This window comes from Monodon monoceros, unplaced genomic scaffold (assembly GCF_005190385.1).
Source record: "Monodon monoceros isolate NGI ecotype Baffin Bay Population unplaced genomic scaffold, NGI_Narwhal_1 Super_Scaffold_7, whole genome shotgun sequence".
NCBI lineage: Eukaryota > Metazoa > Chordata > Mammalia > Artiodactyla > Monodontidae > Monodon > Monodon monoceros.
Genome location: NW_021703784.1, coordinates 57,854,590 through 57,870,117, shown reverse-complemented (window position 1 = coordinate 57,870,117; position 15,528 = coordinate 57,854,590). Strand labels below are relative to the sequence as shown.

Here is a 15,528-nt window from a genome sequence, read left to right as displayed (position 1 = left end):
ATACTGAAGTGTGGCAGAGTCCTGTGCTGGGAGACAGAAGATAAAAGTTCTAGTTCTGGCTCAACTGCTACATTACTAGTGATGGACAAACTCTTGTTCCTCTCTGGGTCTCAGTTTCCCTACCTGAAAAATGGGGGTGGGGTGGGGGCAGTAGACCAGATGAAGGTCAGAGTTAAATCCAAAGCATACGAAAGCAGCCTTGAGCAAATTATTGAAGTGCTCTGTCTCAACTTCCTCATCTGTAAAAGAGGAATTTAATAGCACCAACCTCATAGGGTTGCTGTAAAGATTAAATGACACAACATATGCAAAGAGCTTAGAACACTGCCTGGAACATAGGAAGTACTCAACAAATGTTATGTTGTAATATTATTAGCCACTTCTCCCCAGCATGGATACAGCAGGACTACAGCTCACTGGGGCAGACCGTGAGCTTCCTTGCCCTTTTTGGTGCAGGCCAGCATCTCGCATACTCACCAGCACCTACTGTGGCGATAGCACTCTCCTGGCCAATGATGTGCTCCTTCAGCCGCTGCTCCAGGGGAAAGCGGCGCCGTTCCTCGGCCTCACGTTTCTGCTGCTTCTCTCGGTACTGTGGGGAGAGAGAGAAGGTGGCTCAGGAGTGCTGGGCCCAGGAGGATCCTAGTTTCATTCTATCCCCCAACCCAGGGGGGAAAAACACAGGTTTTTTCTCTGAGGGTCCTGATGCACAGCTCTGGCTCATGACCACTGGAGGCTGGCCCAGTCCTCCCCCTGCCCCTCAACCTAGGCCTCACCTCATCTCCCTACCTCGGGTGGCCATTGCTCAGGGGTCCTGCCTCACCCTGCTAGTAAGTACTGCTAGTAAATTAACCCTTGACTCTGGCGTCTGACAGAAGATTTGGTTCGAATCTCAGCTCTATCACTTACAAGATGTGCTCATTACCTGGAGCAAGTTACTTTGCCCCAGTTTTCTCCTCTGTAAATTGGGGGTTAAATATGATAATGTATATAGAATGTGCCTAGCATCATGGCTGATGTGCACTGAGTGCTTACAAATATAGGTTCCTTTCCTTTTCCACTTACCCTCTTTTTCTATAAATTTATTTATTTATTTTATTTTTGGCTGTGTTGGGTCCTTGTTGGTGCATGCGGGCTTTCTTTTAGTTGTGGTGAGTGAGGGCTACTCTTTGTTGCGGTGCGTGGGCTTCTCATTGCGGTGGCTTCTCTTGTTGCAGAGCACGGGCTCTAGGCGTGCGGGCTTCAGTAGTTGTGGTCCACGGGCTCTAGAGTGCAGGCTCAGTAGTGGTGGCACACGGGCTTAGTTGTTCCACGACATGTGGGATCTTCCCAGACCAGGGATCGACCCGTGTCCGCTGCATTGGCAGGCGGATTCTTAACCACTGCACCACCAGGGAAGTCCTCCACTTAACCTCTTGAAAACCATTTTGGTTTTTAAACCAGAGCTACGAACACCCTCTACTTCAATGATACTGCATTTCAATTAAACACAACTATTCAGCAATTGCTGTGTGCCTGGCCCTGTGCATGCAATGATGGAAAGGTGGGGCAGGGGGAAGGAGGAGGATTATACCCTGCCCCCTGGGAGGTTTAGATGATGCTGAGTGCCTGGCATGTGTCTGGCCTCTGGCTTGGTCCATTTCAGAAAAGGCAGACGGAGGAGGCCCGAGCTTGGTCCTGCTGCGAGGGAGAAGAGAAGAGCCAGGCCTTGCTCTCAGGAAGCTCAAAGTTGTGCACGGGAGGTGAGGCAGGGTCTGTACACAAATACTACTCAGGCAGAATTAGCCATTTCCCTTATGGTTCCAAAGCATGTGTGCCTATTTCTAGCCTTGTACCTATCACTAAAAAAAAAAATTACTTGAAAACCAGTTTGTTGCATGTGTGTGATTCTGTCTTCCAAATCAATTATGAGCCCCCTGAGGGTAGGCACTGCCTTTTACTCACTGCTATTCCTGGCACGGGTCCTGGCACAGTGGAGGCATCTGGTGAATATTTGCAAAAATGAAGTTGATGACAGATATAAAGAGAAATTAACAGCTAGACTGGGTGGTGTAGGAGTACAGAGAAGGGAAGGATACATAAAGCACGGAACAATTCTGGGAGACAGGAGGCTTGAAGGAGCTGGAATACTGGGCTAGGTGGGAGCTGTGGGACTATCTGGAGACTGGGCAAAGAGGGGTGAGTGTGTGGGTCTGATGATAAAGCATTTATGGAGGCCAGGGGATGGAGGGTGGGGGAAGGAAACAGGTCTTGAAGTGGGATGGAAAGACCTGGGTCTTCAGGAGGCTTCTTTCCCCTAGGGCCCCTGTAATACTGACAGCTTTCTAGAAAGCGAGCTGCCAAGGTATGGACCTGTCACAAAAGTTGTGGCTGCAGATTGCTCTTGCAGGGAGAGTGGATGAAAAATACCTGCTGCTTGGGCAGTGTTTTCCTGTTAAGGTAGTGACCTTGACAGAAGTTAAAAAAAATAAATAGCGAACAATCCAATTTCGGCTGTTGCTATCAGTCTGTAACTGAAAGCTCCCATCAGTTCCGGGGTTTCATACGAGCAATAATTCGGCGCTGATCCCAGCGGAGCAACACTTGCTGGTTGGAATCCAGCGCGTCATCGTGCAGCTCCCTCAGGCGCCACATACATCACCTGGCTCTGCCAACTCCAGCCATATATCTGCCTCCTCCTCCCTGTCCACCCAGCCCCTCTCAGCACTCGAATCCACTGGGGTGGGAGGCTCTGATGGTGAGATGCACACATACCTGCTGGTACAGCAGTGGCCAGCGGCCTGGCCAGCTCACAGTCAGTCTGGCTGCAGAAGGAAGCTGGCCTCGGAGGGTTTGCTAGGTCTGTTTCGTCACTTCCCCTCAGGGATGGATATTCCTGCCTCTGGGCCTTTTGCTCACATTGCTCCCTCAGCACAAAAGTCTTCTCTATTCCCACCTACCTCTAAGTGATCTCAGTTTAAATACCAAATTGCCTAAGGAGCCTGTTGCCCTGGCCCTGGGACCTCCAGAGCACTTATTTAACTGACTGTTTATATCTCCTTACTCCACACATGAGGTCCGTAGTGACAAAGCCCATGTTTTATTCATTGCTATAGCTCCAGCACCTAGCATAGGGCCCTACTCACAGAAGAAGTCAATACATGTTGCCAACCTAATGAGGTAACTACCGTTTGTGGAACAGCTGCTGTGTGAAAGGCACGGTACTCAGCACTTTATGTGTAGTGTCTCACTGAATTCTTATAGTAGTCCCCATCTGGAGTTTGACTCCTCTTCTGGCTCACAGTGGGGCACACAGTGTGGCAGAAAGAAGCAGCTTTGCTCCACAAAGATGTGAATTTAGACCTCGCCTAATCCAGTTACTAGTTAGCTGACCTTGGGGAAGTTAATTCACCTCCCTGAATTTCAGTTTCCGCATCTCTAACACGATGATGGTACTCACACCTACCTTGCAGGATCCTTGTGAGGATTAAGTGAGGTGATGTATACAAAACAATTGGCAGGTCTCTGGCATACAACAAATGTGTATGTAGAAGTCGCTATGTGAAAGACTCAAGTGGCCAGCATAGTACCTGGCCCGTGGCAGGCCTCTGATAAATGTAACTTCTCCTTTGCTGCATTTTGATAACTGATTATCTAACCCAGTGCCTTTTTTGTTTGTTTATTTTTGTTTTGGTGCTGGAACCCTTTTAACTAATTTAATCTGCACGGAGCCCACAGATAAGGGGAACAGTTGCTCCGGCTTAAGCAGAAGCCAAAGGCCAAGTCCACGTGGATGCCCCCACTTGCCCCAGTGTGGCTCCTGAGGCTTCTCCCCCTAGGAACCCTGGGTCTGCAGGGTACAGTCTCAACACCAACTGAGTTCTCAGGACGCCTCTACTGTCTGGGGTGGCTCAGCTCTGCCTGTCAATTTTCCTTACACGGTAGAGAACTCCACATCTAGGTACTTTCTTTGTGGGGCCTCACAAAACATATCTTCTTTCCTTTGCTACAGGCAAAGCCTAACATGACATTTCCCGCCACTTTGTTGGTTTGGGTACGGCCACCATGGCCTCCTTAAGTCTTTTTCAGGGAAATATTTCTACCTCCTATAACTCGACTTCACTGTCATGATTTTAGGTTATCTTAGTATTCCTATTATTTTCTTGGGCAGTGGGAAAGGGTTCTTGACTTTTATGGGGGTGAGCATGGGGGAAAGGTTGCACTGTGATCTGGCTGGCTTCTCAGGAGCTTTCTAGATGGCACTGGGAAAGATTCAACCTATGGCTTAAATCTGAGCACATCCTGATTCTAGCATACTCCCTCCCAGCCTGAAGCCCTATGTACATCTCCTCAGAGAAACTTCTGAAACTGGATCAGGCTTTTTGATAAAAATGTACAGGACAATGGGATTAAACCAGGTAGAAGGTTACTGCTTCATGCTCTTTTCCTAATGCTTATTAGCACAGAGTTTATATTAAAAAATATGCTGAATGAATGAATGTCTTTTTAAGGCATGAGCTATGAGTTCAGGCTTGTGGAAAACTAACCAATGGAAGAACCTAGGAAAGGAAAACACTTGGTCTGTATATATTCTATTTGGGGGAGAGGAGAGAGAAGGATGGGAGAAGGCACTTGGTAAGGGTCTATGAATGTGGGCTACTGCTGTTCCCGGCTTTCTGAGGAAATGGGGAGGAAGGCTACAGGGACTGAGGTCAAGGCCCTGCTTTGACAGGATTCCACTGGAGGAGAAGACAGGTTAGATGACCCAGCCTGCAAAAGTAGGGGGCACTGGGCTGAGAGGCCCAAGAAGCTACCCAGGAGAGCAAGAGCGGGGGAGTGATCATCTTCTTAATAAAAGCCACATGCAATTAGCTTCAGAAGCCCTCACCTGGAGCTAGCAGCAACCAGCTCCCAATGCTTCATCTCGGCTGGATAATCATGGCCACTGGTTTCCATCATTCTTGATTTAATATGGCACCCCTCCTGGCTCTGAGTGCATTTACAGGAAAGGCCTGGGAGGCCGAGGCGAAGCCTAGCTGGGCTCTCGCTAGGAAGTGGGTGGCTGGGCAGAGAGGCTCTGCAGAGGAGGGTTACAGGGAGAAGGGATATGGCAGCACACCTACTGTTGGGCATTCCTCAGGAACAGGTCTGATAATAAACCTGGTAGTACATTCACTGAGAGAGGAGCTAGGGTAGGGGTGGTAGGCAGAATGAGACCCTGGACAAGAACAGGATAAGCATGGAGGAGGGGAGAGAAGAGAGGCCAAGTTGCAGTTTGTCTCTTGTGGGAGGTCAGGGCAGAGCCCACTGGCTGCTCACACACTCAGATATGCCCCATCCTCCTGACTCCCTGATCCAACCCCAACTTACATCACAGTCAGGGCTTCTACCATGCCCTGAAGCTGTGGGGGACAGAGAGGACTGGGTACAGGGGCCAACAAAGGGGACCATGGGGCAACAGATGAGACTGGAGGGGTGTGGGATGATGGAAAGAGTTCTGAGAAGGGGGGTGATGACAAGAGGAGCCCAGGGGTCCAACAAAGGAGCCTGGGAAATACAGAGCAGACAGGAGAGGAGACTGGGGGACAAGAGGGGCACCTAAGGGAACTCAAAGTCTCTTGAACTAGCTCAGAATCCACATCCTTGTAGAGGAAAGCTGGGTACAGAGCAGGCATCAGTCCCATCAGACTTGAGGACCACTATGTCAGCATCCCAGATTCCATTCTCCTCTCCTCCAGTCGATCCTCCTTTTGCTGCCAGAGCCATATTTTTAACATGTAAATCAGATCATGTCATTCCTTTGCAAATAGCTGGGTTGATCCAGAGACAACAGTGGTGAGAGAAGGTTAAGAGGCGCAAGGAGTGGCTAAGGTGAGAAAATGGGTTATGTTCTCCTCAGTCCATCACATCAGGAGGCACGTGATGCTCCTGTACCTGTGGCTGGGGATGTTAATTTTGATCACTTGGTTAAGGTGGTCTGTGCTAAGTTTCTCCAACATTTTTCCCTTTGTAATTAATAAGTACCTTGTGGGGTGGGACTCAGTGACTGTGAAAATATCCTGTTACTCCTCAAACTTCCACTCACTAGTTTGAACATGGACTGATGAGTCTTGCTTTAGAACCAACTGTTCTAAGTCTCACAGCCCTGTGGAGTTCAGAGGATCTCCTCCTCCCTCACTGTCCAGAGATGAAGTAATTAAAGCAGGGTCCCACTGGTAGCAAGTAATAAAGGCAGAACACTAACCCTTGTGTCTAACTCCAGTGCCTGCACTTTCCACCCTGGAGATAAGAAAAGACCTGTTCTTGCCTTCAGGAAGTTCAGAGCCTGTTTAGGAAGATGAGACTTAAAACACAAATTTCATATTCCTACTTTTAGCATGGGGTTACCTAACGAATTTATTGAAAATAAACACCAGAGGGTGTTCTTGCCAGAAATGCATAATCTGAGTTGAATCATAAGGAAACATTAGACAAACCCAAATGGAGGATGGTCTACAAAATAACCAGCTTGTACTCGTTAGAATGTCAAGGTCATGAAAGACAGACTGAGGAACTGTTCCAGATTAAAGGAGATCAGGGCTTCCCTGGTGGCGCAGTTGTTAAGAATCCGCCTGCCAATGCAGGGGACACAAGTTCGAGCCCTGGTCCGGGAAGATCCCACATGCCGCGGAGCAATGAAGCCTGTGTGCCACAACTACTGAGCCTGTGCTCTAGAGCCCGTGAACCGCAAAACTACTGAGCCTGTGTGCCACAACTACTGTAGCTAGCGCACCTAGAGCCCGTGCTCCACAGCAAGAGAAGCCACCGCAATGAGAAGCCCCGCGCACCGCAACGAAGAGCAGCTCCCGCTTGCCGCAACTAGAGAAAGCCACATGCGGCAACAAAGACCCAACACAGCCAAAAAAAAAAAAAAAAAAAAATTAATTAAAAAAAATTAAAAAATAAAGGAGACCAAAGAGACATGAAAACTGAATCCAGCTTCAGATCCAGAATTTTCTTTTCTTGTAAAGAGAATTATTGGGACAACTGGTGAAATCTGAATAACATCTATAGACTAGTTAATATCAATATTAATGCTCTGATTTTAAGGATTGTACTGAGATTATATAAGAAAATGCCCTTTTTTTTTAGGAAATTCATACAAGTATTTAGGGGTAAAGGGGTATCGAGTATATAACTTAACCCTCAAATGGTTCAGAAAAAATTATACATATCTCTCTCTCTATATTATTTATATATACATAAGTAATAAAGCAAGTGCAATAAAATGTTAACAACTGGTATTATGGGTGAAGGTTTATGGGAATTTGCTGTACTATCTTTGAAATTATGTAAAAGTAAAAGTGAAACAAATCAGGACAATGCTTACCCTTAGGGATGGGTAGTGACTGGAGGGGAGTATGATGCAAATGAGTGCTTGTAATAGTCTATTTCTTGATCAGGTATATTCAGCTTGTAAAAATACAGTGAGCTGTATACTTATGCGTACTTTATACAAATATGTTTCAACAAACAGTTTTTGAGAAGTTAAAAGAAGGGACTTCCCTGGTGGCGCAGTTGTTAAGAATCCACCTGCCAATGCAGGCGACACGGGTTCGAGCCCTGGTCCGGGAAGATCCCATATGCAGCAGAGCAACTAAGCCCTGTGTGCCACAAAGTGCACCTGCGCTCTAGAGCCCGCGAACCACAACTACTGAGCCCACGTGCCACAACTACTGAAGCCCGTGCACCTAGAGCCTGTGCTCTGCAACAAGAGAAGCCACTGTAATGAGAAGCCCGCGCACCGCAATGAAGAGTAGCCCCTGCTCACCGCAACTAGAGAAAGCCTGCGCGCAGCAACGAAGACCCAACGCAGCCACAAAAAAAAAAAAAAAAAGAAGCAAAAAGAAAAAGAAAGAAAGCAAAAGCCTGTCCCCGTAAAGCATGGAGTGCTGTTCTTGGCCCATGGAGAACCTGTAACGAAGGTCAGATGGTGCTGTCTGGGCCATCTGGGCCAAGCACAGAGCCAGGCATGCGGCACAGTGGCTCTCGAAATGAGATGCGAAGCAGGGAGCAGGTTGGGCAAGGCAGGGAAGGGATAGCTCTTCACCCTAAGCCAGGAGGAACATAACTCTCTTACCCTCCTGTGTACCTCACCTGTTCTCTCCTGATAGCTTCCTTCAGATCTGATGGGAGCACCCAGGCTTGCAGCCCAGAATGAGGGGCTCAGGGGAGCACTGCATCCCCAGCTACCCCTGAAGCAAATGAAAAAATACAGAGATAGGAAATGTGCTTGTGATTCTGTCACTGGGATATGCAAATAAGATATATATGATAGGCCTATCTGCCTAATATTCCTGCCAATTCATTTTCTGGATGTGATTAAAATGAGCAATAAATTCCTCGTGAGTCTCGGTGGAGTGAGGATCTGGGAGTGGAGATGCGGGCTGGCACAAGCACGTCCCCCTCAGCTGAATATTCATCATGGAATAGCTCCCTATATTTTTGTTTTATCTGCCATCGTGTGCACAGAGATAGATTTCTACCTCTCCTTCATCTCTTAGTTAAGATGTGGAAATGGTCTAAGCTTTAAGTATTAAACTCTCCAGCTAGTGAAATCCTTCAAAGTGAGATCACAGTTATCTTCTCTATGAAGCCTGCCCTGCTTATTCTGTCTGGAGGTGATCCATGCTTTCCTGGGGCCCCCACAAACTCTGTATGGACCCCTCCTAAGGCACAAGTCAGTCTGTGCGTATCAGAGCTAAGAGCGCCTGCCTCTCCCCATCTTCCTCTCCCAACAGCCAGCTCAGGAGACAGGAGCTGGGCTTCATCCACCTCTGGATCTTCTCAGGGGGCCCAAGGGGGCTTCCGCACACAGAGAATGCTGAGAGAACTGAGCAAACCAGCCATGAGGAGAAACTTATTTAAGCCACCTAAGGTGACAGAGATTCTTAGATAAGTGAGTGACACATTTTAAAAGGCAGAAGAAAATTAAAAATTAGGCTTATGGATAATTCTAAAGTGAGAAAATCATCAAGAAATAATAAGTGAAAAAAGCAGATTCCAAATATGGAACTAGGATCATAACTCATAACACCTTCAGGACCAAGTACAATGTACAAATGTCTGACAGGCAAGCACATAATACAATAGGAAATAGGTGCCTGTGGCTGGAGAGTCCATGCTCCAACCTCTAAGGCATTATACTCACATTAAAAAAAAAAAGTTGGCAAAATAAAACATGGCTGCCAGTTTGAGACCCCTGCGGTTTATACAGTAGGCTACTAACCAGGTTAAAAAAAAAAGAGAGACCACTTATGTAAATATATATAGATATGGTCCAGAAAAGGCAAATGTAGTATCATAAGAAGAAATCTCTGATTCCTATCCCAATAGTTACTAATAATAGCTTGATTTTCTAAAGTCACCTGCTTTATTTCAGCTTCAGATTTCTCATTTGTAAAATGTGGGGAATAAGAGCTACTTCATGGCTTTGTTACAGGATTAGAAAAAATATATATTAGAACCCTGGCAGAGTGCGTAGATGCACTTGATAAATGGTACCTACAATTATTATAAATAATTAAAAACATTAATAGCAGTTATGTACAGGTAGTCACGCTATCAGGCTAAAACGTTTTTAACTGAGATTCAGTTCAGTTGACATCTCTTCCAGGAAGCCTTCCTTGATCTCCCAGGCAGTATTAGAAGCCACCTTGGCTTTCCATAGTCCCTGTCCCTGGCCTTCCCTGGGACTGATGACTTGGTGGTGTCATGCTTTACTTGCCTGTCTCCTCACCAGATTGGGACCTCCTTGAGGGTTTCACCCAGCTGTCTTCTTCCCATCTAGCTGAGAGCGTGGCACACAGATGTCATTCATAAATATGTACTGACTTATTTAATTCTCTTCATTTTACTCTCCAAATTTTCCATAATGGGAAAGATGACTTTTATAATTACAAATTTTCTATAAAGAGCCCATAACTGACTATAGAGGTAGGTGAAGGTGGAAGAGGCTGAGCTGGGTGGCAGGGGGATGCCGGATGGAAAGCAGGGGAGGAAGATAAGATCAGAGTGGTGGTAACCTATGTCTAGACAAAGAGCCAGGAGATGAGGTCTCAGGTTGGAGCCTCAGCACCCTCCAGGCCTGAATCATTATGTTACTGACATGGGGCCTGAACTCAGAAAGGAGCAGCTGCTGCTTACTTACTGGCAGAGGGAGACAGAACCCAGTCTAAAGCAGTGTTCTTCCCCTGAAACTCTTCCGCAAAACTCTTCTGCACAATTTTGAAAAGGCAGTTTTTTGCAGCTTGGAGGAAAAAAGCAGAGCAGAAAGAATGGGTGACCATGGAGATGCTGAGCAACTAAGAGAAAGACAACGCTGCTGACATCCAGGGAGAGGTGAGGGTGGTTCACGTGGGTAGAATTTGAGGGGACTGCAGAGCAATCAAGTGGAAGTGCTCAGCACACAGGTGAACATTTCGGAAGGAGGAAATCCAGACTGGGTAAAGGGATCAAGTGCAGAGAGGTGACGACAGAGAAAGTCTTCCAGCTGAGAGGTGACAGAACCCCTGGGCTGGCTCTGAGTTGTCCTCTAGCCTCTAAAGGCAGTCCCTGCCTGGGGTCACAGCTCTGTGAGGGAGCTCCTCCTGCAGCAGCCATCCGTTAGGCCTGGCTCTGTCCTAGTCCTAATACTGAATTAATTTCCTCTCCTCCCATCCCCCCACAGTCATCCCTGTGTCTACGTGCGTCTCTCCTTTCCGGGCCAGACGCCCCATTGCCTTCGGCCTTTTCTCATGGCACAGTTCTGCTTGCCTCCTTACTGCCCCCCTCTGCACAGATTCTAAGAGCTCAGTCTACTCAGAAGGTAGCATCTGCAATTGCCCTCTGTGGTCCAGAAGGATCTGACTGGCACAGAGGACGCAACTGCCACTTATTCACTCGGGACACCAGCTTTGTACTGATGTGGCTGACATCAGGCCATTTCTCGGGCAGCCAAATTTTGTTAAGGGTCCCTCTGCAGTCCTAACCCTTCCACCCGCTCTGGCACTAAGTGGCCTGTTCTCCTGCTTTACATGACTAGACCAGGGCCTGCCCTATGTCACACCACCTGACAAATATGGGTACTTTTGGCCAAGTGCAGTGCTTGCTCTCAGGGGACAGTGGTTTGGCCTGAAAAGGGAGATAATGATGGGGAGGCAGTCCCTGAGGTGACTTGAAACAGTGCTCAGGGATTTCCTTATGGCATGGGGGAAGCTGACCCAACTACAGGACAGGAACATGGGATTAGTTCCAGTGAGTTGTGAGTGGAAGTAAAGGGTCCTACTTCCAGGCTGAGCAGTTAGCTGCAGATGGAAGGCCCTTCAGAGCACTCTCTCCTCTCTGTAAGCAAGCAGCAGTATTTCAGAGGGTGGCTGCTCTGCCAGTCAGGTCCCTGAGGACCTAGGATGAGCACAATCCCCCTCTGCTGACCTTCATGTGTAGCGTGAGGTAAAAATGAATCTTTGCTGTTTTAAGCCTCCGAAATTTTGGGTTGTTACAATACCATGACCTAGTTTATCCTGACTGCTACACAGACAATGGTATTTTGAATGGAACCTTAGAAACCACTTAGTCACATTTTCACAAAGGTAAACTGATCTTCAAGAGGGGAAGCGCTCACCCGAGGTCACCCAGTCAGTGAGTGGGGGAGCTGGGATCACAACCCCTGTCTTGTCTGTCTTAGTCCAGTGACCTAAGTGCTCTTACTCAAGACACAGAGAATATGTGCCACTAGGTGGGACCTGTCACTCTTAATCATCTCAAAGCACTTCGGCCAGTTTGCCAATGAGAGACTCCATGATGCTGGAAAGAGCTCAAGACTGAGAGTCAGAAACCAAGCCTTCCAGTTCCAGTCCTGCCAGTGAACCTACTATATGACCTCCTGTCCAAGTCTTAGTTACGGTTTTGACAGTAACTCACTCTGGGACCAAATGCAAGTCACACCACATCCCTGGGGTCCAGTCTCCCCAGGAGGAAAAGAAGTCATTTGATTTAGGTTTCAGAGATTTAAAATGTGTGCCCACAGCACAGCCTTCAGGGAGGTTACCTGGGGGTTAGGGACAGTCTGGTGGGCGGGGCACTGGGCCACCTCTCCTTCAACAAGAACAGCTCTACTTTCCTCTGACTTATTTGTTCAGACTTCGATAAGGTTTTCCATCACCGGACTTGATGACTTCTCAGGTCCCTGCCAGCTCTGAGATTTGTGATTCTAGTTCTTGGATTCTGCCAAGCACTTTCTGAGATATAATTGGGTAGCTGAGAGGAGCAGAAGGCAGCCTGTTTTCAGAAGGTTCAAAAGTCTGGTTGAGAAGATCAAATGAAGATGGAAATTGTTTTGGCTCAGATTCCACACAAGGCTCTCTGGAGTGTGTGTGGAGGGAAGAGGTCAGGGAATAGCTCTAGAAGGAGTGATGATAGGAAAGGATTACTTGATGAGGCTAAAGAATACATGAGGCCTGAGGAAATAGTACTTAGGCTGAGATTTATGTCTTGCTGTTCTTCCTCCTATGAAAAGGAGCTGGAAGGTCCATTACCTCAAAAACTGAATTTGAAAGTCCTCAGAAGCCAGAAGTGGCCCAGGCCTCTTCCTGGTCAGGAAGAGGGGCGGCTTCCTATTCTTGATGAGAGTGGGGGTTGGATTTCAATTTAAATAGACAATAATCCCCTAAGGAGAAGTGGCCCTTGGTGTGGAGCTTGACATAATTTAATGAGTGAAAGACCAAATGCAGCATGGAGTGCCCACAGGCCTTCTCCTTTCTTTGAGACTTACCTTGGCCTCAGAAGTCCTTAAAAGCTTCATCACCTCCCCTTCTCGAGCATAATCCAAGGGTGTGTGTCCCATTTCATTCCTCTGCAGGGGGTTAGCTCCTGGCAGGAGGAGAAGGAGAAACAGAGCCTCTATGAGTGATCAGTGGGCTCTCGACCTTCCCTCAGAGGTGGCTTGTGCCTTGATTTCAGTGTAAGGAATGCCCACAGAAATATGGAGCAACAGAAACCTAACAGATTGAAATACATGTTAAGCTACTCTGAGAGAGGAGTTCTCAGTCCTCTCTGACACAGAGGTCAGGGTACTGAGGCTCCTACATGGGCATGCACACGTGCAGAAACACACCACCCACGCAGAGAGGTGCCACCCACACAGATATGCTATACACACACACAGGTGTGCTGTGCATACAAAAATACACACAGCCAAACATGCTAAAAAATACACCAAACACGCACATAGATTAATACACCCCAACACCAGTGCGTTATTCATTAAAATGCCCGCATTATCAAATTCGTTTGTACACAGATGAATATTCATTCATCAAAATCATATAAAAATCTAAAGCACAGAATATACGAAATAACAGTGAAAAGGCCCCCTTCTTTCTACTCTCTGCCTCTCCCTCTCCTTTAATGCTCTCTTCCTTCTGGACACTTCCTGCCTACCAGAGTCAGCTGAGTCCTCTGGTCTTCATCAGCAACCTGGCTGTGCCAGCCCTCACCGGTGCTACTTGTTGGTGAGTTTGTGCACTCAGGCAGGCATTTCCTCCAATCATTAGTTCCTATGATTTGAAGACAAAGAACTTTAAGTATAACAAAAAGAAGAGGCTTGCTGGGGGCCATGCATCTACCTTCTCTCACTTTCAACTGCCGGCAGCTGATGAGCCCTGAATAAAGTGTCCACTTGGTGCAAAGCCTTGTGGACAGGCAGTCGTGGAGGAAAGGCTGCTCTAACCCCCATGCTATCAGAATCTCCTTCCCAAAGCCTAGGTCTGAGCACCTCACCCTCCTCTTCAAAAACTGTCCATTCCATTCAATTTGCCAAATCTTGAATGAGTGGGGCCTGGGAACATGGAAGACTCAGATCTGGCCCTGCTCTAAAAGCACTTCTCTCAAGAACTATGTGTTAAATGGAACATTAAGGTAGTGGTCAACTAGTATTCCTTGATCTTCTTTTTTGTTAGGGAAGTGTTGTCTAGAAGTAAAGAAGGGTTAAGACACAGTCCCTGCCACAGGATATAATAAGTTGGCTGGGGACACTAAATACACAGGTAAGGCCGTGTCACCACGAGGCCTGGCTCGGGGGGATGTCCAGCCACTGTTTGTTGATGGACAGTAAAAATCAGTGTTTCTCAATCCCAGGCTGAGGAAACATTTATATCATGATATAAAATCATTCCTATTGAAACTCTCTGCTTCTTTTTTTTTTTTTTTTTGCGGTATGCGGGCCTCTCACTGTTGTGGCCTCTCCCGTTGCAGAGCACAGGCTCCGGATGCGCAGGCTCAGCGGCCATGGCTCACGGGCCCAGCCGCTCCGCGGCATGTGGGATCTTCCCAGACCAGGGCACGAACCCGTATCCCCTGCATCGGCAGGCGGACTCTCAACCACTGCGCCACCAGGGAAGCCCAACTCTCTGCTTCTTAAAGGACTATAAACTTACCGACAATGGCAAACATTCATTAAGCATTTACAAGTGGCTGTCTGCCTGGGCTGCAGAGAAGAGGTGTGGGAGGACGAGGGGAAAGGAACAGAGAGCAGAAAGTATGATCCAGGCCAAGGAAACTTACTGTCAATAAGAAAAATTAATACTTTTATACATGATCCTATTTTCTAATAGAAATCTGGTATAAAATATTAATATAAATAATCTTTACTACAATATAATTCACATACCATTTAAAGTATACAATTCAAAAAAATAAATATACAATTCAGTGGTTTTAAATGCACTTACAACATCATACACCATCACCACTATCTAATTCCAGATCACTTTCATCATCCTGAAAGGAAACCCCGTCACCATTATCAGAGACACTCCTCATTCCCCTCAACCCCAGCAACCATTAGCCTACTTTCTGTTCCTGTATTTGCCTACACTTGACATTTCATATAAATGGCATCATACAACATGTGGTCTTTTCAGTCTGGCTTTTTAAATTTAGCATGTTTTCAAGGTTCATCCATGTTGCAGCACATGCCATTCATGCTACAACATGAATGTAGGAATATAGCACATACTTCTTTCTTTTATGGTTGAATAATATTCCATTCTATGGACGTACCCCATTTTGTTTACCTATTCACCAGCTGATGAACATTTGAGTTGTTCCCCTCTTTTGGCTATTATGAATATGCTGCTACGAACATCTGTGTACAAGTCTTTGCATGGACGTATGTTTTCATGTCTCGGGTATATATCTAGAAGTGGTGATGATAGTAAGAATAATAGCCACTGGTATTTACTTACTATGTGCTAGGCACGGTGCTCTGTACTTTATATACGTTATATCATTAAATCCTTACAACCATCCTGAGGGGCAGGAATTAAATTACCATGCTACAGACATGGAAACTGGGCTCAGAGGAGTGAGACAACTAGCCAAGGTCACAAAGTCATTTGTTTGGAGCAGGAGTCGAACCCTGGTCGACTACAATTCTCCACACTCCCACCAGGGCAGCCATGACACACCACTGGTGAAAAATCATTCTGTGGTTTTTTACTGTTTACAGGATAAAATACAACCTTCCTAATA

At 46.8% G+C, this 15,528-nt stretch overlaps 1 protein-coding gene across 1 annotated transcript in view; it reads right to left on the bottom strand.

Annotated features, from left to right (window-relative positions):
* The window catches only part of CLPB (ClpB homolog, mitochondrial AAA ATPase chaperonin), a 145,562-nt gene that overhangs the window by 26,850 nt on the left and 103,184 nt on the right, over nucleotides 1-15,528 (bottom strand). The window contains exons 6-7 of the mRNA XM_029208953.1: nucleotides 12,770-12,867; nucleotides 478-592 (exon numbers count right to left, since the gene is read on the bottom strand). Of these exons, the coding sequence (XP_029064786.1) occupies nucleotides 478-592; nucleotides 12,770-12,867 (213 nt within the window). The remainder of the gene's footprint in view (nucleotides 1-477; nucleotides 593-12,769; nucleotides 12,868-15,528) is intronic.